This window comes from Globicephala melas, chromosome 16 (assembly GCF_963455315.2).
Source record: "Globicephala melas chromosome 16, mGloMel1.2, whole genome shotgun sequence".
Classification (NCBI taxonomy): domain Eukaryota; kingdom Metazoa; phylum Chordata; class Mammalia; order Artiodactyla; family Delphinidae; genus Globicephala; species Globicephala melas.
Window position 1 is genome coordinate 32,145,252 of NC_083329.1, and position 23,732 is coordinate 32,168,983.

At 36.3% G+C, this 23,732-nt stretch overlaps 1 protein-coding gene across 3 annotated transcripts in view; it reads right to left on the minus strand.

The window, feature by feature from the left end:
- Window positions 1-23,732, minus strand: part of TBC1D12 (TBC1 domain family member 12) — a 95,585-nt gene that overhangs the window by 13,969 nt on the left and 57,884 nt on the right. For 2 of the 3 annotated variants that reach the window (XM_030865142.3, XM_060286156.2), the window contains 4 exons: window positions 11,563-11,678; window positions 6,344-6,426; window positions 5,880-5,997; window positions 4,559-4,665 (listed from right to left, as the gene is read on the minus strand). In XM_030865142.3, coding sequence (XP_030721002.1) covers window positions 4,559-4,665; window positions 5,880-5,997; window positions 6,344-6,426; window positions 11,563-11,678 — 424 coding nt within the window. Of the gene's footprint in view, window positions 1-4,558; window positions 4,666-5,879; window positions 5,998-6,343; window positions 6,427-6,541; window positions 7,547-11,562; window positions 11,679-23,732 lie in introns of those variants that run through there. The other variant, XM_060286155.2, reaches the window with a different exon arrangement.

A 23,732-nucleotide genomic window follows, 5' to 3' on the forward strand; every position in this document is an offset into this window, starting at 1 on the left:
CTTCATAATTCCATCTTCCCAAAACTTTTTATCTTTTTGAGCAAAGAACTGTTCCAGGTGCCTTTAACAGTCTTCCAGGGAATTGAAATTTTTTCCATTAAGAGAATTTTGTAAAGACCTAAATGGAAATCCGAAGGTACAATGTCTGGTGAATATGGAAGATGAATCAGAACTTCCCAGCCAAGCTGTAACAGTTTTTGCCTGGTCATCAAAGAAACATGCGGTCTTGCGTTAGCCTGATGGAAGACTATGCGTTTTCTGTTGACTAATTCTGGACGCTTTTTGTTGAGTACCACTTTCACTTGGTCTAATTGGGAGCAGTACTTGTTGGAGTTAATCATTTCGTTTTCCAGAAGAAGCACATGATGGAGGACTCCCTTCCAATCCCACCATATACACAACATCACCTTCTTTGGATGAAGACCGGCCTTTGGTGTGGTTGGTGATAGTTCATTTCACTTGCCCCATGATCTCTTCTGTTCTACATTATTGTATGGTATCCACTTTTCATCGCCTGTCACAATTTGTTTTAAAGGGAACTTTATTATGTATGTATGTATGTATGTATGTATGTATGTATGGCTGGGTCTTCGTTGCTGTGTGGGCTTTCTTTAGTTGTGGAGAGTGGGGGCTACTCTTCGTCGCGGTGCACGGGCTTCTCATTGCGGTGGCTTCTCTTGTTGCAGAGCATGGGCTTTAGTAGTTGTAGCTCGCAGGCTCTAGGGCGCAGGCTCAGTAGTTGTGGTGTACGGGCTTAGTTGCTCTGCAGCCTGTGGGATCTACCCGGACCAGGGCACAAACTTGTGTCCCATGCATTGGCAGGTGGATTCTTAACCACTGCGCCACCAGGGAAGCCCCACAATTTGTTTTAAAAACATAACATTTTCATTACGTTTCAGTAGAGAATCGCATGTGGAAATATGGTCAAGGTTTTTTTTTTTTAGCTTAACGTATGTGGAAACCAAACATCAAAGTGATTCACATAACCAAACTGGTGCAAATGATTTTCAATGCTTGATTTGGATTTTTTGAGTATGTTGGCTATCTTCCTCGTGGTATAACATTCAATTGTTCTCAATTAATGTCTCAATTTGATCGCTACCAACTTCAACTAGTCTACCTGACCATGGAGCATCATCCAGCGAGAAATCTCCAGCACGAAACTTCACAAACCACTTTTGACACGTTCGATCAATCAAAGCACCTTCTCCATACACTGCACACATCTTTTTTTGCCATTTCAGCTGCATTTTTACCTTTCTTGAAATAATAAAGCATAATATGCCGAAAATGTTGGGATTTTTCTTCCATCTTCAATATTAAAATGGCTGCACAAAAATTCACCAATTTTGATGTCTTTTTAAAATTCACGCTGATATGACAGCTGTCACATACAATCTAACAAAAGTGTTTTGAATGAAGTTAAAGACAACTAAGTGCTACGAGCCATCTTACAGATAAAAACAAAATAATCTTTTGGCCAACCCAATATATATACTAACAAGAACCAGATCATTATAAAATTGCTGACTTTTACATTTCAAATAGACTATTACTATTCTGACCCTTTCTCCCTTCTGTTCACTTCTTGTTACTACTCATGGTTTGGAAAGAAGAACTTTAAAAAGAACAAAAAACTTAAAAATTCTATTATTTGTGCCCATCTCCATCAATGTTTTGATATAAGATGTAGATATAATCTTAAAATTTAGATATATAATTTTTTTGCAGTTCTTAGACTGAGGTTTGCACTTTTTCATTTCAAACTGATTCCAAGCTAGGAATTCCAGTTTCACTGTTCTACTCAAACTTCAAAACTGTCTTGGAAAAAAAAGGCTCATGAAATAAATACATCACTTTTGGAAGTCACAAAATTGATCCAATAATAAAAATGTAGCAATGCATTTCCAAACATCAAAGGATATCTCTTCACGGAAGAGTTACAGTGCTCATCTATTATAAGATGACCTGCATCTCAGTTCAATTTCATGCTTGACTGGGCATGTCACACATTTTATTCTGTATGTACAAATGTACAGCTTGAAGCAGACTAAAGAAGTATCTTGGATTTGAGCAGAGAATATTTTGAGATCAGTGTATGTTTCACTTTCTTGTTTTCTGACAGTAATGATACTGTATGCATTCTCAGTAAACTTCACTTTCACTATAATTTGATATTCATCATCACAAATCACTGTTAGAACACTCCTTTGAGATAGCTAATTATCTTATCCCCATTTACAGATGAAGAAAACTAAGACCTCTAGATGTTAAGTAATTTGCCCAAGGTCACAAACCTAATACAGAGTGGAACCAAGATTTGAACCACATCTGACTGACTTTAGAACCCCTATTCTTAGTTACTATTCTCTAATGGTTATAAATTTCATGATTAAGACAAATACAACAGGAAAAGAGTCAAACTATTAGAGCCCCTAAAATAAACAAAGTTATCAAAACTAAATTTACTTCCACTGAAATTTAGCTTTCTTCCCACCACTAATGAAGAAGAGAATGAGTACCCATTTCACTCCTGAATACATAACTGTTTAGTAGAGAGAAGCTAAAATGACTGAAAATAAATGAACCAGTTATTTTACAAACCTTGCAAATTTTAAGCTTAAAAAATAACTTTCTGATTAGAGAATCACAAAAGATTAATACCAACTTAACCAATGTTTTAATGCCTAAGTTGTCAGGATACCTAAAAGTGTAAAGCCAAAGTTCTCAAAAAAAAAACAAAACTGCAAACAAAACTTCAAATAGCCACCCATACTTCTTCATCTCACCTATATGCAAAACTGATTCCTAAAACTTTAACCAATACAATACCTTTTCTAGGCTTAATTTAAAACTCAATTCTTGCCCTAAATTCTAATTTTTTTTTTAAATTCTAATTTTTTAATTAAAGAAAATGTCAAGTTAAAATGACATGTTCATTATAGGATTTTTGTGAAAATCAATTTTATAAACTATACATGATCATGCTATTCAAAGTTGGCATCACTTTTAAGACTAAAGATAAACATTTAGATTTTTGTTATAAATTCTGTACAACTATATATAATGCTGATTGCTGTAATGAATATCCTTGTAGAAAAGCTTTTGAAACCAGTCCTGATTATTTCTTTACTTAAAGTGTTAGAACTGGAATAAATCCATCAAAGGTTATATTTTTTGATGCTTTTGGTAAATATTTCTAAATTATTTTCAGTCATCCTCCATGTGGGTAATTTTCATTAATTTTAATCACTTTTGAGGAGTAAAAAAAGACAGGTACCTTGATGTTGTTTTTTTTGTTTTTATTTTTTGGCTGCACTGCATGCATGTGGGATTTTAGTTCCCTGACCAGGGATTGAACCTGCACCCCATACACTGGAACCTTGGAGCCTTAACCACTGGACCGAAGTCCTGATGTTGTTTTAACATATATGTCTTTGATTTAGCAATCACTAGGAAAATGGTTAAATAAATTATACTATAGCCAAACCGTGGAATACAGTGCAGCTACAGTACATATAAGTGCCCCTTTTATGCACTGATATCGAGGGATGTTCAGATGGTTTGTGGGAAAAAATAAAAGGAAGAAAAAGAGAAGGCTTAAAAATTATCATATGTAGATGTACACTTTTTTATGTGCATAGAAAAAAGATCTGGAAGAACATACACCAAATTGCTAAATGGTACCTAGAGTAGGATCAAGAGCAGAATTTTGGGTGGAAGAGGGGGACGAAACATGCACTTTGTACTTTACTATTGCTTGACTGTTTTTCAATAAATATGTAAATAAAAAATTTTAAGTAACAATGTATTATTTAATTATATTAGAGTCCCTAAGTCTTTCTGTGGTACCTTTATCTGGCATTATCATTATCACTCAGACCATTAGTATCTTTTATTACTAATTATTTTACCCTACTGATAATATCCTTTTTGTATGTAATTTTTTTTAGTTCATCAAAACTACACTACATTTTACTCCTATCTACATTTTACTCCTATGCGTAAAGGTTTTAAGAAACTTAAGAAAATAAAAACAATGAGAATCTTACTTCTTTTTGTTTTTTAAACTTTAAAATTTTTAAATAAAAAAATTCAAAATGACTGGTTTGGGTAGAAAGATAGGAAAAGAAATTTCTAGCTTTCCCTCAATATTTATGGTTTTGAAAAAAGAGGAAACTTTTCCACAACTATTTTATTTTTCCTTGTATATGTTTATTCACCTATTGTTACCTAGACCCAGAAGTTTGTCTTTTTTTGACCCAGAAGTTTTTGAAGTTACCCACAGTTAAGATATTTAGATGTCAAGATTATTATTGATGGCTGTAAACTAAAGGAAAACCCACAAACCTTATTTATATAATATGAAATATAGTAACTTACTTATTAAATCTTACCAGGTTTTAGAAGGGGGTAGGGAATGAAGCATGTTCTTAAAATGACACATATGGTATATGGCCATATATGGCCTTTTCAAATGACCAATCTACTAATCTGCTTTGGAACGCTGAAGATGGCTGTTTGCATGTGTGGGAGTAACTGAATATAGAATACAAACCAGGAGTGATATTTAGTTCATTTCCTACAGCTAGACTCCAAACTTTCCCACGGACACTAGGGGGCAATCCCTGCCACCACAATTCTCGAACTCTTCTTGTACTACGCCTAGAATTAAAGGGGGAGAAAAAAGGAGAAAGTTACTTTTTATACCAAAAACACTAGTTGCATGATGGTTTATCTAGTCTATGACCAAGTGACTACAGAACACAGAGAGTTAAGTATGTGATGCACTCTTTTCTTGGGCTCATGTATGTAGGCAAAAAAAGCCAAAAAATATATAGTAATTTAAAGGGAACTGCCTTCTACAACTGCCACTTATACTAAGGATACAATGAGAGAATCAGAAATATGGGGACAATTATGAAAAAAGAAGATAAAAGGAACATAAAAACGCATTGCCAATTCAGTACCAAAAACAAAATCACAACATATTTACTATGGGTAAAGCCCTAGTCTTTGAGAGGCAGCACAGTCTACTGAAAGAAGTGTGCGCTTTAAAATCAGATAGACTTGAGTTCAAATCTGGTTAACCATTAATTGTACAACCCTGGGCAAATCACTTAACCTCTCTGACTTTGAGCTTCCCTATAAGATAAATGGGAGTAAAGGTTATAAGAATCAAATGTGATTACTTGTATAAAGAGCCTAATATAGTATCTGTCACACTGTGACAATATTCAACAAATTCCCAATGCACATCCTATACTAGGCATTGCAGAAGACATCTCCTACCATCCAGTCTAGAGGAAAAATAAGGTATGTGTAAAAATACTGTCAAAAATTAAAAGGCAAAGTAAGGCAAGAAGTGTATTAGTCTCCAAGTATAATGAGACATCACAGAAGGGAAAGATCATCTATATCTTACTATCTTGATTATGAGAGAAGCATGTTAGAAGCTACTTTAATAGTTAACATTTAATAAATGCATAGTACAATGAAGGTACACATTTAACATTTTCTTTGCCAAAAAACCTGCTATTACATCAATAGTGCATCTTGCAATAGACGGTATGTTAGAATTAAGAAAATACGGTAACTGAGGAAATTAGAAGTTTCATGGATCAACTAACATTTCAGATGGGACTCAAATGATAGGTAAAATTCTGACAGGCACAGAGGGTGGTCAGTAAGGGAAGTAGGCATTAGAGACAGGGATATACAAAAGCAAAGCACAGAGATAAGCATGAAAGCTTTCAAACATTGGTTAATAGTATAATTTAGCTAAAACATAAGATACATGCTGGAAGTCATAAAAATACAAAATTGGAAACGAGACCTTTGGAGACAGACTGAAATTCAGGAAAAGTCTGCTTACTTACATTACTTCCCAATTGGGTAGTATTTCATTGATCCAAATTACCATTGCACTTGCAATGTTTTCTTCCTGTTTAAATCGTTCTTTCATTATTTTTTTTCTTTTATGTGCTTCTTTAATTTCTGTTTTAAACAAGTAAAAATTATTTCAGGAATAGATTCATGAATAATATCTTCATTTATAAATTAAGATACTAGTAGTCCCAGGTTTATGACACAATTACAGAGTCTCTCATAGATAGTCTGCTGCCTTTCTCCTCATAATAGTTTTGTAAAAGTACTTACAGAAAAACTGTGATTCTAGAATGACATTTTATTTCTCTTTAAGAACAAATTTAGTTAGAAAAATAAGAAATCAGCATCATCTTAAAGACAGGCTTGGTCAATTTCACCATGTTCCATCCTACTGAAATTCATTTCCTTTTGATACCAATAAATTAAATATACCAATTGGAGTTAAATTTTATACCTCGTTTTTTAGCCTCAGCCACCATCTCATCATATTCTTGTCGGTGACGTAAAGCTTCTTCCACAGATTTGGCAGGAAGATTTCTGAGGAAAAACAAATTTTACGTCAACTTTTAAAAGACTAACTTAAGTTTATTGACTTCTTTTCTTTTTATAGCTGGATACAAAGAATTTCTAACCCAACCTTCACATTTCATACATTAAGAAAGTATAAAGGGCTTCCCTGGTGGCGCAGTGGTTGAGAGTCCGCCTGCTGATGCAGGGGACACGGGTTCGTGCCCCGGTCCGGGAAGATCCCACATGCCGCGGAGAGGCTGGGTCTGTGAGCCATGGCCGCTGAGCCTGCGCGTCCGGAGCCTGTGCTCCGCAACGGGAGAGGCCACAACAGTGAGAGGCCCAAGTACCGCAAAAAAAAAAAAAAGAAAGAAAGTATAAGGTTGAAAAGAACTCTGCATCTTAGAAAAGAATCAGAATCCAGGTTGCTAATATTTGTTATACATTTGTGTGTATATAAATTTATATATCATATATATTTGTTTATATATCATTTAAACATGTCCAATTTTAGCCAATAATCCTAGGTTATCTGTTAAACCCACTTACTATAGTTTTTTTTTTTTAGTCAACTTTTTTTTTTTAAAAATATTTATTTATTTATTTGGCTGGGTCAGGTCTTAGTTGCAGCCTGAAGGATCTATTTCCCTGACCAGGGATCGAACCCAGGCCCCCTGCATTGGGAGTGCGGAGTCTTAACCACTGCACCACCAGGGAAATCCCTAGTCAACTTTTTTGAGGTATAATTTCACACAACAAAACGGACAAACATGTTTTAAGAGTACTGTTTGTTGAGTTTTGACAAATTTATATACCTGTGCAAACAACAGACCAATCAAGATATAGAATGTTCTTATCATTCCAGAAAGTTTCTTTTTGACCCCTTTACACTTAATACTTACCTACCTCCTACCTTAAGCAATCACATATCTGATTTCTATCAATACAGATTAGTCACTTGCCTTTAAAGAATTTTGTATAGATTCTTTTGTGCCTGGCTTCTTTTGCTCAGCATACACACACACACACGCACATATATATATATAGTTTTATGTTTTTATTGGAGTATAATTGCTTTACAATGGTATGTTAGTTTCTGCTTTATAACAAAGCGAATCAGTTATACATATACATATATCCCCATATCTCTTCCCTCTTGCGTCTCCCTCCCTCCCACCCTCCTTATCCCACCCTTCTAGCTGGTCACAAAGCACCGAGTTGATCTCCCTGTGCTATGCAACTGCTTCCCACTAGCTATCTATTTTATATTTGGTAGTGTATATATGTCCATATATACACTCTACCACTCTCTCACTTTGTCCCAGCTTACCCTTCCCCCTCCCCGTGTCCTTAAGTCCATTCTCTAGTAGGTCTGCGTCTTTATTCCTGTCTTGCCCCTAGGTTCTTCATGACTTTTTTTTTTTTTTCAGATTCCATATATACGTGTTAGCATATGGTATTTGTTTTTCTCTTTCTAACTTACTTCACTCTGTATGACAGACTCTAGGTCCATCCACCTCAGTACAAATAACTCAATTTTGTTTCTTTTTATGGCTCAGCATATTTTTGATATTCATCCATGCTGTTCTGTGTATTAGTAATGTATTCCTTTTAATTGGTGAATAATGTTCCATTTATCTATGTGGATGGACATTTAGATTGTTTCCAGTTAGGTGCTACTATGAATAAAAACTACTATAAATATTCATTTCAAGTGTGGCTATCTGCATTCATTTCTCTTGGTAAATACCTAAGAGCAGAATTCCTAGATCATAATGTAAGTGCAGGTATATTTTTATAACAAAATGCTTTCCACTTTACTAGAGATTTAAGATACCATTCTGAATAAAAATTTGATAATCAGTTACTTGCATATACCATATTTTGGTTTATAAACTAAATCACAGAGGCAGTGATTTAGATACATGACTATGCAAGAAGAAACACATTTGAATATTACCATATCCAAATATGTCATAATAAGGTCCAGTTTTTGGAATTAGATTTTTAAATTATTTTCAACAGGCTAGGTGGAAAAGGTATGTGACAAACTTTCAAATTATACATTCTACTTCTTCTCTTCTGGAGTTAGACTCCTCAGGTATGTTGTAGCAGGGAGGAATAAAGCTTAAGATGTCTGTTTCAGGCCATAATGGAATAAGAGAGATCAGGTTTATCCTCTTGTCTTAATTAATTAGAAAAATGAGTTAAATATATTAAACAACAGTTTTAAAGATAATTGGACAACAGGCAGCACAAGACAGTGGTCCTTATGAGAAAGGAAATAAACAAGGAAACCCTGCAAATGCCTGACCTAACAGCCTGTTTCCAGGTCTCAGTGGTAGGAGAGAGTGCCAAAACAGAGCCCACCAGTCTTGCTGAGTTGAGGAAATAGAGTTTGAAGTTGGGGAGCCCAGGACAGCCAGAATTTGCATAACAGAGTACCAGAGAGAAGGGAGCTGCAGAGGCTTTGCCTGAACACTGACCTATGCACGCGTGTAATTAATCTATGTGGTGGCCAGGGAAAGAAACACAAGAAATAGGCAGAACAATCTCAAAATCACACTGGACTGATCCCTCAAAGTAGAAAGACCTCCTAATAGACAGGGTATCAGATAGAGTCCTTAGGGTATTGCCTCAGTAGTAAGGATAAATTAGCCCTAAAGTAAAGGCTGTTCTGGAAGCACCCTAACAATGCTTATATCAAAAGGATCAAACCAATTCCAAATAACTTAATTGCATACCAAACCAAAAAAATATTTAAAGGAATAAAAGAAAGTCCAATATCCAACCATGTAAAAATACAATAGCTGGTATCCAATAAAAATTACAAGGGATGCAAAGAAACAGGAAAATACAAACCATAATGAGAAAAAAAATCAATCAGCAGAAATGTCAGACAACAGGATTATAAATCAAGGACGATAAAACTGCTGCTATAAATATACTCAAGAAGGTAGAAGAAAGCAGGAGCATGATAAGAGAAACTCAAGATCCAAACCAAATGTCTACAGATGACAATTTCTAAAATGATAAATTCCAAAGATGGGACTGACAGCAAATTACATACTGCAGAAGAAAAAAATATAAGTGAACTTTAAGATATAATAATATAAGACTATACAAAATGAAATAGAGAGAAAGAATACCCCCCAAAAACACAAATGAGCTATGGGACATGGAAAAATACCAAGTAACACGTTTAATGGACATCTCAGAAGAAAGGAGGGAGGGCAGAACAAAAAACTGTTGAAGAAACGAAGGCTAAAATTTTTCCAAAATCGATGCAAAACTATAAATGCACAGACACATTAAGCTCAATGACCCCAAACAGATGGAACATGAGAAAACCATACCAAAGCAAACATAATCTAATTTATGAAAATCACATAAAGGAAAGTCTTAAAAGCATTCAGAAAGTAAAAGAATTCACTGAAGGCTGAAGAAGTCAACAAAGACATGAAAGAAAGGAAAAAGCCTTACTCTTAAAGGATTATGTAGGTGAGGGACGTCCCTGGTGGTCCAGTGGTAAAGAATCCGCCTTCCAGGAACTTCCCTGGTGGCGCAGTGGTTAAGAATCTGCCTGCCAACGCAGGGGACACGGGTTCGATCCCTGGTCTGGGAAGATCCCACAGACCGCAGAGCAACTAAGCCTGAGTGCCACAACTATTCAAGCTCCCGCGCCTAGAGCCCATACTCCGCAACAAGAGAAGCCACTGCAATGAGAAACCCGCACACCACAATGAAGAGCAGCCCCGGCTCGCCTCAACTAGAGAAACCTGGCACGCAACAACAAAGACCCGATGCAGCCAAAAAAAAAAAAAAAAAAAAAAATATATATATATATATAAAAGAATCCACCTTCCAATGCAGGGGATACAGGTTCGATCCCTGGTCAGGGAATTAAGATTCCACATGCCACAGGGCAAGTAAGCCCGTGCACCACAACTAGAGAGCCCGTGTACTGCAACTACGAAGCCCGTGCTCTCTGGAGCTTGCATGCCACAATGAAGAACCTGCGTACTGCAACAAAAGATCACACGTGCCGCAACTAAGACCCGACGTAGCTAAATAAATAAATATTTTTAAAAAGAATATATTCTTAATAACAGTAAACCAACTGGTTGACAGTCAGTAGTTGCATGGCATAAAAGGCAAAAATGACAGGGCTTCCCTGGTGGCGCAGTGGTTGAGAGTCCGCTGCCAATGCAGGGGACACGGGTTCGTGCCCTGGTCCGGGAAGATCCCACATGCCGCGGAGTAGCTGGGCCCGTGAGCCATGGTCGCTGAGCCTGTGCATCTGGAGCCTGTGCTCCGCAACGGGAGAGGCCACAGCAGTGAGAGGCCCGCGTACCGCAAAAAAAAAAAAAAAAAAAAAAAAAGAAAAAGGCAAAAAGGACAAATACATCATAAGTGCATATTAAATGTCAAGAAAAGAAAAATAACTGCTCTATCATGTGACGATAAGGCGGGGGGTGTATTGGCAAAATAAGTGAAAAGGATTAAGCAGTACAAACCTTCAGTTATATAATAAATAAGTCACAACGATGTAATAAACAGCATAAGGAATATGGTCAATAATATTGCAATAACTTTATATCGGGAGGGTTGGTTACTAGATTTATTGTGATCATTTCACAATGTATGTAAATGTCAAATAATTATGTAGTAGTATGAGTAGACAAAAATATACTTATGCAGCGACTTTTCCAATTTTCAGTTTGTATTATTAAATCCGTATCGTTAAAGATATTATGCTATAATACAGAATATATACAATTCATACATTAATTTGGTAAAAAGATGAGGTAGACAAAAAAGTCACTTTTTTTTCCCCTGAAACATAATACTGTACATCAACCATGTTTCAATTAAAAAAAAAAAAAGATAAGGCAGAGGAAGGTTGAAATAGGAACAGATATAAAAAGCCAAGATTTTATGTTTCATACACTGGGTCATAGAGATTTCTAGAAAATATGCATAAAGCTTGGAGATCAACAATTTTTCCCTATTAGTGTTAGGATTCATCTCTGGGATTAAAAATAATTTTCCCTAACAAACCCATTTCTTTATCTAATTTCTTGGTATCTTTTAAATGAAATAATAATAAGAAAAATTAAAGTTTAAAATTCAAACAGTGTGTCTGATGATCACTAAAATACTTACGACGGTCGATCCTCAAGAATCAGGGCAGTGGTAGAGAGTGGCTCAAATTCAAAATTCTTTCGTCTTGAAGACTGAGGTGGTGGTTTACAGGTTCTCCCTGTTCGTGCTTCATATTCCTAGAGTAGACAAAAATATACATATGCAGCAACTAACTTTTCCAATTTGCAGTTTGCATTATTAAATCTGTATCATTAAAGATATTATGCTATAATAAGGTATACAATTCATACATTAATTTGGTAAAAAGATCAGGTAGACAAAAAAAGTCACTTTTTTCCCCCTGAAGCAATATAAACTATGAATTTATATTATATGTAAAGTATGAAAGTATGTTCAAAGAGGAGAAGATATAAATGTACTAGATTAATTAGGTAAGGTTTTAGAAAGATATTCCTGCTTACTTTCCATGATATCAGTTATCCAAGTCCAGCTTTTAATAATCTACAGCAGATAAGCCTACTTTCTAAACGTTCAGCCAAGATCAATGATGGAAATGTTGACACAAGAAATAGGTAATCCTGCTGTAATGCTCTGAAGATCTCTCTCAAGGGTGACACTGAACCTCTAATCAAACACCGGTTTTTGATTTCAACCTACTCTGAATCTAACTACTATAAATCTACCTACTTACTCTAAATTGAAACAATAATTCACCAACATATCTTATCCAAAAATATAGCCAAAGACTGTCAAATACTTCACTAAAATTAAAAGACTATTACTACAGTATTTTTCTCATTCAATTGAATTGATAATTCTCTTAAAAGAAGTGAAGTTAATTTAACATGATATGTTTTTGGTGAACACATTTAAATTTCCACATTTGAGCATATTTTTCATAGATGTTCATAAGCTTGTGCTGAAATTTATTTCTAGAAATTTGCAAAAGATCAGTAACAAGATTATGGCTTGTAATTTCCAGAACCCACATTTTCCCCTTTCTAAAAAAAAAAAAAAGTCAAGCTAGTGTGTGATCATCTCCAGATAACAAATATATTTGCCATGACATTCTCAAAGATTACTCAGTGATTTCATGAGCAGATATGTGAGCTCACTGGCTTCTAGAGAAGACATTAATTTAAATGAAGAAAATTAAATGCACTTAAAGTGGTCAAATGTTTCACTTACTAATTAGCAGCTTTCCTACCATGGCCTATAATTCTTTTATTATTATTATCTCTTCTAACTCAAAGACTGTTTCTCCCTACCGAATCTGACAGTTGCAAAATATGAACTGATGATTCCATCCCTCTTAAAAATCTGATAATCTTGTTGAAGATTCATCTTATTGATATCACATTTAAAAAGTTTATGTTGTCTTAGTCATTTTCTATAAACTTCAAGCTTACTTTATGGTTCCTGCCACTGTTTATAATGGTTTGTACTATTGTTTTATAACTGTCTTTAGTTTTACATCTCCCTTTCCATCTAATAAATCTATGCTGTTAATCTGAGAGTTCCTTTGCATGACTGCATTGGATTTTTAGAGACTTCTTTCTCAAATTATTTAGAACTGTGTATGTTCATTTTTATTAATTCCCATTTCAAAGAACTGCATAGCCTTTCAGTGTCAAAAGCCATGGGGTCACTCATTCCTTTTTCTCTTTCGAAATTTTCTTTCCTAATATCTAGGATATACATGTAATTATGATCAATGTTTCTTTTCTTCATTACAAACTCAAGTATAACAAATCCCCGTTCCTGCTAATGTTTTTCTTATTAAAAACCATAGAAGCTAAATACGTATGAGGTTTGTTATCACTTAAACAGCACTTTGTTTTCCTACAATGTGACCAGGTCTCACTGCCAGACAGAATGCGATGAATACTATCCAGTAAAGCATGTTCCATGCAAACAAATGCCAGTACATAGACAGCAAAATAAAACTTCTTTTTTTGAATTTTATTTATTTTTTTATACAACAGGTTCTTATTAGTTATCTACTTTATACATATTAGTGTATATATGTCAATCCCAATCTCCCAATTCATCCCACCCCCCAAAAAACTTCTAAATCAATATATTAATAACAGCTAGCACTTACTGTCACAATGTACCATGCACTGTTTTAAACACTTAACACATTTAATCCTTGAAACAACCTTGTGAGGCACCTAACTCACAGTAGAGGAAACTGAGGCACAAAGATGTGCAGTCACTTGCCAAAGGTCATAAATTGCAGGCAGGGTAGGCTCCAGAGCTTGGCCTTTTAACGATCTATTATCTTACTATGTATTAGCAGACAGTCAAGTAACCATCTATGACAATTTAAAATAATGAGATAGATGAAATCATTCAGTGAGAGGCTGATAGGGAACTTTAAAATGGGAAGATCGAGCTAACAATACCTCAATCACTGATCCATCTAAACATTATTTTAAAAGACCAGCAGAGAGTATGTGTTTCCTGATGCAATATGAAGTACATAGCATCATTCTTGAAGTATTCTTGCCAAAAGAAGAATCAAACAAATATGATTAAGCCTATAGAACTGTACTTTCCAATATGGTAGTCAAAAGAAGTGATAACTGGGCTTCCCTGGTGGCACAGTGGTTGAGAGTCCGCCTGCCGATGCAGGGGATGCAGGTTTGTGACCCGGTCCAGGAGGATCCCACATTGCTGCAGAGCGGCTGGGCCCGTGAGCCATGGCCGCTGGGCCTGCGCGTCCGGAGCCTGTGCTCCACAGCGGGAGAGGCAACAGCAGTGGGAGGCCCGCGTACCGCAAAAAAAAAAAAAAAAAAAAGAAGTGATAACCAAATAAGTCATATATGCTCAAGTTTACATAGAAAAATATCAAGGAATTTGAACTATAAGGGGTTTTCCTCTGGAGGCTTAGACTAGAAATGAAGTGCATTTGTCTTACTTTAAATTATTCAGTACTGTTTGACTTTTCTTGCAAGAAATAAAGTAGCTTGTTTGTAAGAGAGATCATTTTATAGTCACGGTGGATAACTCACAAAGATTTTACTGAAGAGTTGGGATCAGAACTGGGGCAAAAATGATAGGTATTAATTAGATAGACAGAAAGGATTGGAAAGAACATGCCAGGGGGAGCAAGCGAAGGCATGGATTAGGGAAACACATTAATCTCACTGAATATGAAAAAGGATGAGAAATAAAGTATAGGCTAAATTATGGGGCCTTTCACTGGCAAAAATATTTGGAATTCATGATGAACAAAATGGAGAGCCACTGAAAGTCTGAACAAAAAATGAAAAGTCTTTTATTAAAAATTAACTAAATAAGTACACGTTTAATAAGAAAGGCAAGACAAAAGTACATAAATATCATTTATTTATGTATCTACCTTACAAATGAGCTTTATACAGAATTGTCACTCAAATATTCTTCACATGAGAGAGAAAAGAAGCTGTATTCTAGTATTTTCTATCACAGATGCTTAGCATAAAAATGCTTTAAATTTCTAGAGAATAATTATTTTAAAAGCTTAAAACATGATATCAATCCATACTTATCTGAAAGTAGGATAGATTCATACACCTTCAATGACTTAAATATGTGCCAAATAACTTAAGGTGCTCTTCTAACATGATTAAAATTACAAATTATATTAGAAGTAGTAAAATATTAAATATCAGTATTTTCAAAATTTATCACAAAGTGATATCAAATACATTCAGGCAAATGTATCAGACTATAGGACTAATATTCCATATATTTAGCTAACTGTGGTCTCTGTTTGACCAAGAGGTTCACAGCACCAATCAGAGACTCCACTTCTCTACTACTCTCTCAGCTATGCCCTCCTCCATGTGTGGGCTTCATCTGGAGGTTGGCTTGCTGCTCAGAGAAATGACTGTAGCAAAGCCAGTTGTCACATCCTCATAGCATAACTTTCAAAGATCCTCTAGTTGCTCTTCCAATAATAACTCTCACAAAATACAAAGAAAGCATCCTTCCTGGAAGGTCCCAGGAAACACCCCATTCAACACGCAATCACAATGACCTGAAAAATAAGCTTTATCAATGAGTTAAAGTTAATTAGGGCCTATCCCTATAGGTGAGGAAAATCACATAATTCTTAGATGAGTCGAAGGCAATAGAGAGAGAAAATAGTGTTCAAGTTATTGATAAGTAGTTGATATACATAATAAGACTTCATTTAAAAATACAACCAAATAATATCTCATGGGAGAAATTCCTGAAGTCATTTTCACTTTAAATTCGTGTGGGTCATGTCATAAAAATCCCCTGTATATTCCTTCCATAGAAGTTTAATAAGGAAAAAAAATCGATAATTTTATAAGTTATAAAGAAACTTTACAATATTAAAAAGCAATTGGAAATATCATAGTCCAAGGAAATCAGTAAATAATGCTAGCTATAGCAAATCACTGTTTGAAAATATCACATCGATCTACCTCATTTCCTGCCAACAAAGGTCAGTTGTTGTTGTTCGGTTGGTTTATTTTTTGGCCATGTCGCGCGGCACGTGTGGTCTTAGTTTCCCAACCAGAGATTGAACCCAGGCCCTCGGCAGTGAAAGCGCATAGTACTAACCTCTGGACCGCCAGGGAATTCCAAAGGTCAGTTTTAACTGACTTATTTTCATGAGTTGTTGGGAGCTACCTACCAAAGGTTAAGAGGCATTTAGTTTTTCTTTTAACTTAGGGAACGTATTTTTATGGGATACTGTAATGAAGCCTGTTTCTTTTTTTAATTTAACTTATTCTTCATCTTCCACTCAAAATATTGTTCTATGGAATGTTTACTTTAACTGGGGTAACTAGAACAGAAGGTGAAACCAGCGCTAGGGGCAGGCTGGCAAATATCTGTAGGATAATTTATTCTAGCTACTGTAAGAAAATTTGAGTCAAACAGGCAATTAATTCTAAGTCTGATCAAAAGATGGTTGGCAATTGCTGTCATCTCCACAAGCATAAAGTAGAAAAAATTACTTACAATTCCAAGGCAAAGAAATACTGGATTCACATAAACGAAAAAGATGTTTTTCCTCAAAATAATCTCTTAGAAAAGAGAAAGCACATTTGCTTAACAACATCTCATTTTATGGGTGCTTTCTCTCTATTAATTTGAACAGCAAAGCACTATTTGGAGAAGGTGCATTACCCTGAAACTATCTCAGTCAACACTAGTTTGGAAGGTGACTTTTTTTTTTATAATTTTTAAAAATAAATTTATTTTATTTATTTATTTTTGGCTGCATTGGGTCTTCATTGCTGCACACAGGCTTTCTCTAGTTGCAGCAAGTGGGGGCTACTCTTTGTTGTGCTGCGCGGGCTTCTCACTGCTATGACTTCTTGTTGCAGAGCATGGGCTCTAGGTGCATCGGCTTCAGTAGTTGTGGCACACGGGCTCACTAGTTGTGGCTTGCGGGCTCTAGAGCACAGGCTCAGTAGTGTGGTGCACGGGCTTGGTTGCTCTGTGGCATGTGGGATCTTCCTGGACCAGGGCTCAAACCCATGTCTCCTGTATTGGCAGGCAGATTCTTAACCACTGCGCCACCAGGGAAGCCCCTGGAAGGTGATTTTTTTTTTTAATAGGTTTTTTTGTTGTGGCTTTGTTAAATTGGAGAAGGAAAGGAAGAAAATGGACATAAAGTAACGAAGGATTCCCGGAGATATAACCATTCAGTTGCAAACTATCATAAAGAGCCTTTTAAACATTACCTTAAAGAACAATACAGGAAGAGATTAGGTTGTAGAGATCATAATTTTATACTTATAGAACAAATAAAAGAAAAAATGTAATGCATCTGGAAACCTGTGGCTTGAGACAAAATTTTAGTAACAAGATAATACACTTAAAAAGCACTATATCTCCTACAACTTTGACGTAAGTGAAGATGATGTGCTCTGGGGTTAAAGACCACAAAAGTGGTCTGAACATACCACTGAACATACTGACATCAAAGATGTATGCAAACAGATCCAAATAAAAAGACACTATTTCTTAATATATTATTATATATGTGAATTGAATATGTAATTAGAAACAAGTAAGTATTTGGTTTTCATCTACATTCCTAAAACTAATACATACGTGTTGGACAAAAAAATTCTTCAGAAAGATAGGTAGATTCCCACTTGGTGGACTGGGTAATTCATACCAACTTTCTTGCTGAAAACAACCTCTGGGATCCCAAAGGGGTAATAAACAAGGTGAGCCTATCGATCATCCCATTATTATGCATGGGGGCAGTTCTGGACATCCAGTGCAGGAAGGGAAAACTTGAAGAAAGCCTGGCTGTTAGTTGGAATGGTCAATGGGGGCCAGAATTTGTGGGCCAGAGTAGCAGAAAAGCACTCCATTGAGAAAGAGCTCCAGAAATCTGCACAGGAGTCCTCTTGAGTCTTTAGCTGAATACCAAACTGCACATGTGTAAGGCGAAACACTACAAGGCTGGGCAAAAAACAACTTCTGGGGGAAGAACAATTACTGTGGATGGTAAGCAAAACAGTTTCCAGAGCTCACCCATGGCTGAGAAGTATTCATATTCCCACCAACCAGAATGGAAAGTCTTCACTGAATACATAGGTTATTCAGGAGAGACCTGGATGCTCAGACTCACCTGAAACTATGCAAGTCAGAAGACAATGGAAAAACCTTTAAATTGCTGGAAGAAAAAAAATAACAAAATAATGGGGGGAAAAGCCTGTTGATTTAGGATCCTATACCAAAAAAAATATCTATCTTTGAAAAATAAAAGCACAATAAAAATGTTTTCAGACAAACAAAACCTGAGAGAATCTGTTGTCAGTGGACCTGCTCTATATCTTAAAGGAAATCTTTCAGGCAGAAAGAATACATCATATGAAAACATGAATCTACACAAAGAAATAAAAAGCACCAAATATAGTAAATATGGAAAACATTTTAGAAAAGACATAAATAAGAGACAAAAATATAAAAGTCATTTTTAAAAGGATATCTGACTACTTAAAGCAAAAATAATACCAGTGTATTGAGGGGCTTACAGCACAAAATCAGAAGGGAGAGAAAGGCAGTATACTGTTGTAATGTTATTACATTATGCTCAAAGTGGTATAACATTATTTGAGCATAGATTGTGATAAAGATAAATATCATAAGCCCTACTGCAGCAGTTCTCAACAGTGTCCCAGAGATGGTTTCATGAGGTTTGCGAAGTCAAAACTATAGTCCTAATAGTGCTAATAGTTTGTCAATGTGTTGACATTAGCACTAATTTTGCTAAAGCAATATATATATTTTTTTGCGGTACGCGGGCCTCTCACTGTTGTGGCCTCTCCCGCTGCGGAGCACAGGCTCCGGACGCGCAGGCTCAGCGGCCATGGCTCATGGGCCCAGCCGCTCCGCGGCATGTGGGATCTTCCCGAACCGGGGCACGAACCTGTGTCCCCTGCATCGGCAGGCAGACTCTCAACCACTGCGCCACCAGGGAAACCCCTAAAGCAATATTGAATAAAACTGTTGATGCCCTAGCACAAATCAAGGCAGAGACACCAAACTGTACTACTAATCACTGTGTTCTTCATGACATGCACTCACAGTTTAAAAAAAAAAAGGAGGGGGAGGGGGGAAGGGATGGCCAATTTCACTTTTTAAGTGAATTAATAAATACTTCATCCTTTCAGTTTTAATTCTGGGTACAGTAGTAATTGACAAACAATCCCCATAAACAAGAACTCTTTGAGATCCTTCATACACAGAATCCAAAGCAGTTGTAAAAATAAAACGTTTGAGAACTGTTGGCCAAGAGCAACCACTGAAAAACTAAAACAAAGGTATATTGAATAAGCTAACAGTGGAGATAAAATGGAGTACTAAAAAACTCATTTAATCCAAAAGAGGGCAGGAAATGAGATAAAAAGAAACAAAGACCAGATGGGACAATTTGAAAAGAAGTAGCAAGATAGTAAATTTAAAACAAGTCATACCAATAAATGACACTCCATTTAAAAAGAAGAGAGTATTAGACTGCCTACATAGACCCAAATATAAGCTACATACAAAAAAAACCACTTTAAATATGAAGATGGATAAAAAGTAAATGGATAGAAGAATAAATACCATGTAAACACTAAGTGAAAGCAAGCTTCAGTGGCTAAATTAAAGTTAGACAAAAACTTCATAATAAGAACCATTACCAGGGCAAAAAAGACATTACATTAATGGTAAAAAAGTCAATTCATTTAGAAGACATAAATACGAAGCTTCAAAACAAAAAGAGAAAAAAAAAAGCAAAAGGAGAAATAGCCAAGTAGATTATGGTGGACACTTTATTACTCCTCTCTCAGTAATTCACAGAACAAATAGAAAATCAGCAAAAGTATACAAGACTTGAACAACACTATCGTCTAACACGACCTAATTGACATTTACACAACACTAACCCAACATCAGCAGAATATACACATTCTTTTCAAGGACACAAGGAACATTCCCTAAGACAAGCTATATCTAGGACATAAAATAAGTCTCAATATATTGAAAAAGACTAAAATTTCATAATGTATACTGTATGAGCATAATGGACTTAAATTAGAAATTATTTACAGAAACATCTAGGAAAATTCTAAAATATTTGAAAATTAAAACAACACACTTCCAAAGAATCATGACAAAAGAAATAAGAGAGAAAGTATTTTGAATCAAATGAAAATGAAAATTCTGAAACTTGTAAAATGCAGCTAAAGCATAGAGGGAAATATATAGCTTAATCCACATATTAAAAAGATAAAAGGTCTAAAATCAATGATCCACCTTAAAAAACTAGAAAAAACAAATTTGAACCAAGAGGAAAGTAAATAATAAAGACCAAAAATAAATGAGATAGAAACAGAGAAAGAGGTAAAAATCAGTGAAACAAAAGAGGTATACGGTTTTTTTTTTTTTTTTTTTTTTTTGTGGTATGCAGGCCTCTCACTGTTGTGGCCTCTCCCGTTGCAGAGCACAGGCTCTGGACGCGCAGGCCCAGCCGCTCCATGGCATGTGGGATCTTCCCGGACTGGGGCACGAACCCGTGTCCCCTGCATCGGCAGGCGGACTCTCAACCACTGAGCCACCAGGGAAGCCCGAGTATATGCTTTTTTTTTTTTTGCGGTACGCGGGCCTCTCACTGTTGTGGCCTCTCCCGTTGCGGAGCACAGGCTCCAGACGCGCAGGCTCAGTGGCCATGGCTCACGGGCCCAGCCGCTCCACAGCATGTGGGATCTTCCCGGACCGGGGCACAAACCCATGTCCCCTGCATCAGCAGGAGGACTCTCAACTACTGCGCCACCAGGGAAGCCCCCCGAGGTATACATTTTTAAAGATCAGTAACACTGATAACTTCTGGCAAAACTGATCAAGAAAAAAGAAGATACCATTTCTAAAATCAGGAATGTATTGAGAGACAATCTGTATCCATATCACATCACCAGTAGACATTAAAAGGATAAAAACAGAATATTATTAACAATTTTTTCCCAATAAATCCAACAACAGAGGTGAAATGTAAAAATCTCTTAAAAGATGTAAGTTAACCAAGTCTGACTCAAGAAAAAATAGAAAGAAAATAAACTCAAAATGGGTTAAAGACCTAAATGTAAGGCCAGACACTATAAAACTCTTGGAGGAAAACATAGGCAGAACACTCTATGACATAAATCACAGCAAGATCCTTTTTGACCCACCTCCTAGAGATATGGAAATAAAAACAAAAATAAACAAATGGGACCTAATGAAACTTAAAAGCTTTTGCACAGGAAGGAAAAGGAAACCATAAACAAGACAAAAAGACTACCCTCAGAATGGGAGAAAATATTTGCAAACGAAGCAACTGACAAAGGATTAATCTCCAAAATATACAAGCAGCCCATGCAGTTCAATATCAAAAAAACAAACAACCCAATCCAAAAATGGGCAGAAGCCCTAAATAGACATTTCTCCAAAGACATACAGATGGTCAACAAACACATGAAAAGATGCTCAACATCACTAAACATTAGAGAAATGCAAATCAAAACCACAATGAGGTATCACCTCACACGGGTCAGAATGGCCATCATCAACAAATCTAGAAACAATAAATGCTGGAGAGGGTGTAGAGAAAAGGGAACCCTCCTGCACTGTTGGTGGGAATGTAAATTGACAGCCATTATGGAGGTTCCTTAAAAAACTAAAAATAGAACTACCATATGACCAAGCAACCGCACTCCTGGGCATATACCCTAAGAAAACCATAATTCAAAAAGATACATGTACCACAATGTTCATTGTAGCACAGTTTACAATAGCCAGGATATGGAAACAACCTAAATGTCCATCGACAGATGAATGGATAAAGAAGATGTGGCACATATACAATGGAATATTACTCAGCCATAAAAAGGAACAAAATTGAGTTACTTGTAGTGAGGTGGATGGACCTAGAGTCTGTCATACAGAGTGAAGTAAATCAGAAAGAGAAAAACAAATACCGTATGCTAATGCAGATATATGGAATCTAAAAAAAACAGTACGGATGAACCTAGTGGCAGGGCAGGAATAAAGACGCAGATGTAGAGAACAGACTTGAGGATGCAGGGGGGGAATGGGAAGCTGGGACGAAGTGAGAGAGCAGCATTGACATATATACACTACCAAATGTGAAATGGATGGCTAGTGGGCAGATCTACTCGACACTTTGTGATGACCTAGAGGGCTGGGATAGGGAGGGTGGGAAGGAGGCTCAAGAGGGAGGGGATATGGGGATATATGTATACATACAGCTGATTCACTTTGTTCTATAGCAGAAACTAACACAACATTGTAAAGTAATTATACTCCAATCAAGATGTGGGGAAAAAAAGAAAAAATAGAAAATGTCATACCCCTATATCAATTAAAATATTAAATTTATAATTAAAAAGCTATTCAACAATAACAACGAAAGCCCCTGCATACTCGGTTTTTTAAAAATATTTATTTATTTGGCTACACCAGGTCTTAGTTGTGGCAGGCAGGAGCTTCGTTGTAGCATGCAGTATCTTTTTTTTTTTAGGTGCAGCACGCGGGATCTTCAGGATTTTCATTGCAGCATGCGGGATCTACTTCCCTGATCAGGGATCGAAATTGGGCCCCCTGCATTAGGAGCGTGGAGTCTTAACCACTGGACCACCAGGGAAGTCTCCCCTGCATACCTGGTTTATGTCAGTAATTCTCAATTGGCGTAGACTTTGGCCCCAGGGAATATGTGGCAACATCTAGAGACATTTTTGGTTGCCACAACTGTGAGGGGATGCTACTGGCATCTACTGGGCAGAGGCCAGGGATGCTGCTAAATCCTTCACTGCACAGGAAAGGCCCCCAAGAACAAAAATTACAAGACCTAAAATATCAATAGCACTGAGGTTGAGAAATCTTGGCTTAGATAAGTTCACTGTCAAGTTTCATCAAACATTTAAGGAAGAAAAAATACTAACTCTACACAAATACTTTTAGAATGGAGACGAAGAAAAAAACTCTCAATTCATTCAATGATTTCAGCATTATCCCAATACCAAAATCAGACAAAGATATTAAAAGAAAATTACAGGCCATTATCTCAAATGAAAATGGAAGCAAAAATCCTTAACAAAGTACTAGCATTTCAACTTCTGTTTTCTGCTCCAGCACGTAAGAAGCTTAAAAGCTGCCAACCCACTCCAATAAGTAAAAAGCTGAACAAACTAAAAAAATCAACAACTCTTCTTAGATTCCTCAGAGAAATGAGGTCACAGGGCAAACTGCTGCTCCAAAATTAGAGAAATAGGTGGATATAGAGAATCACAACTTACCAGAGCAGAAACCTATGAAGAAACCTCTGTGGGAATCAATGCCAGGGTAGGAAAACCTGAACTGTAACTGACAAATTGCTAGAGGCTCAATGTCGACAGGTCTGAGCGCTAAGACTCCAAGAGATCCCAGACCCACATACTTTTTGCAAGTTTTACCTCCAGGAACTCTATCAGGTACTCACAGTGTATGTCAGAGAAAAATCTCCTTGTGCTTCCAGCAGTAGGAGGCGAAAAGGAACTTTTTTAAAAAAAGATTTAATTTTATTTATTTTTGGCTGCGTTGGGTCTTCATTGCTGCGTGTGGGCTTTCTCTAGTTGCAGCAAGCAACTAGAGAGAAAATGGAGTAGAAACATATTTGAAGGAATGATAACCAGGAATTTCTATACATTAATGTCAACACCAAACCA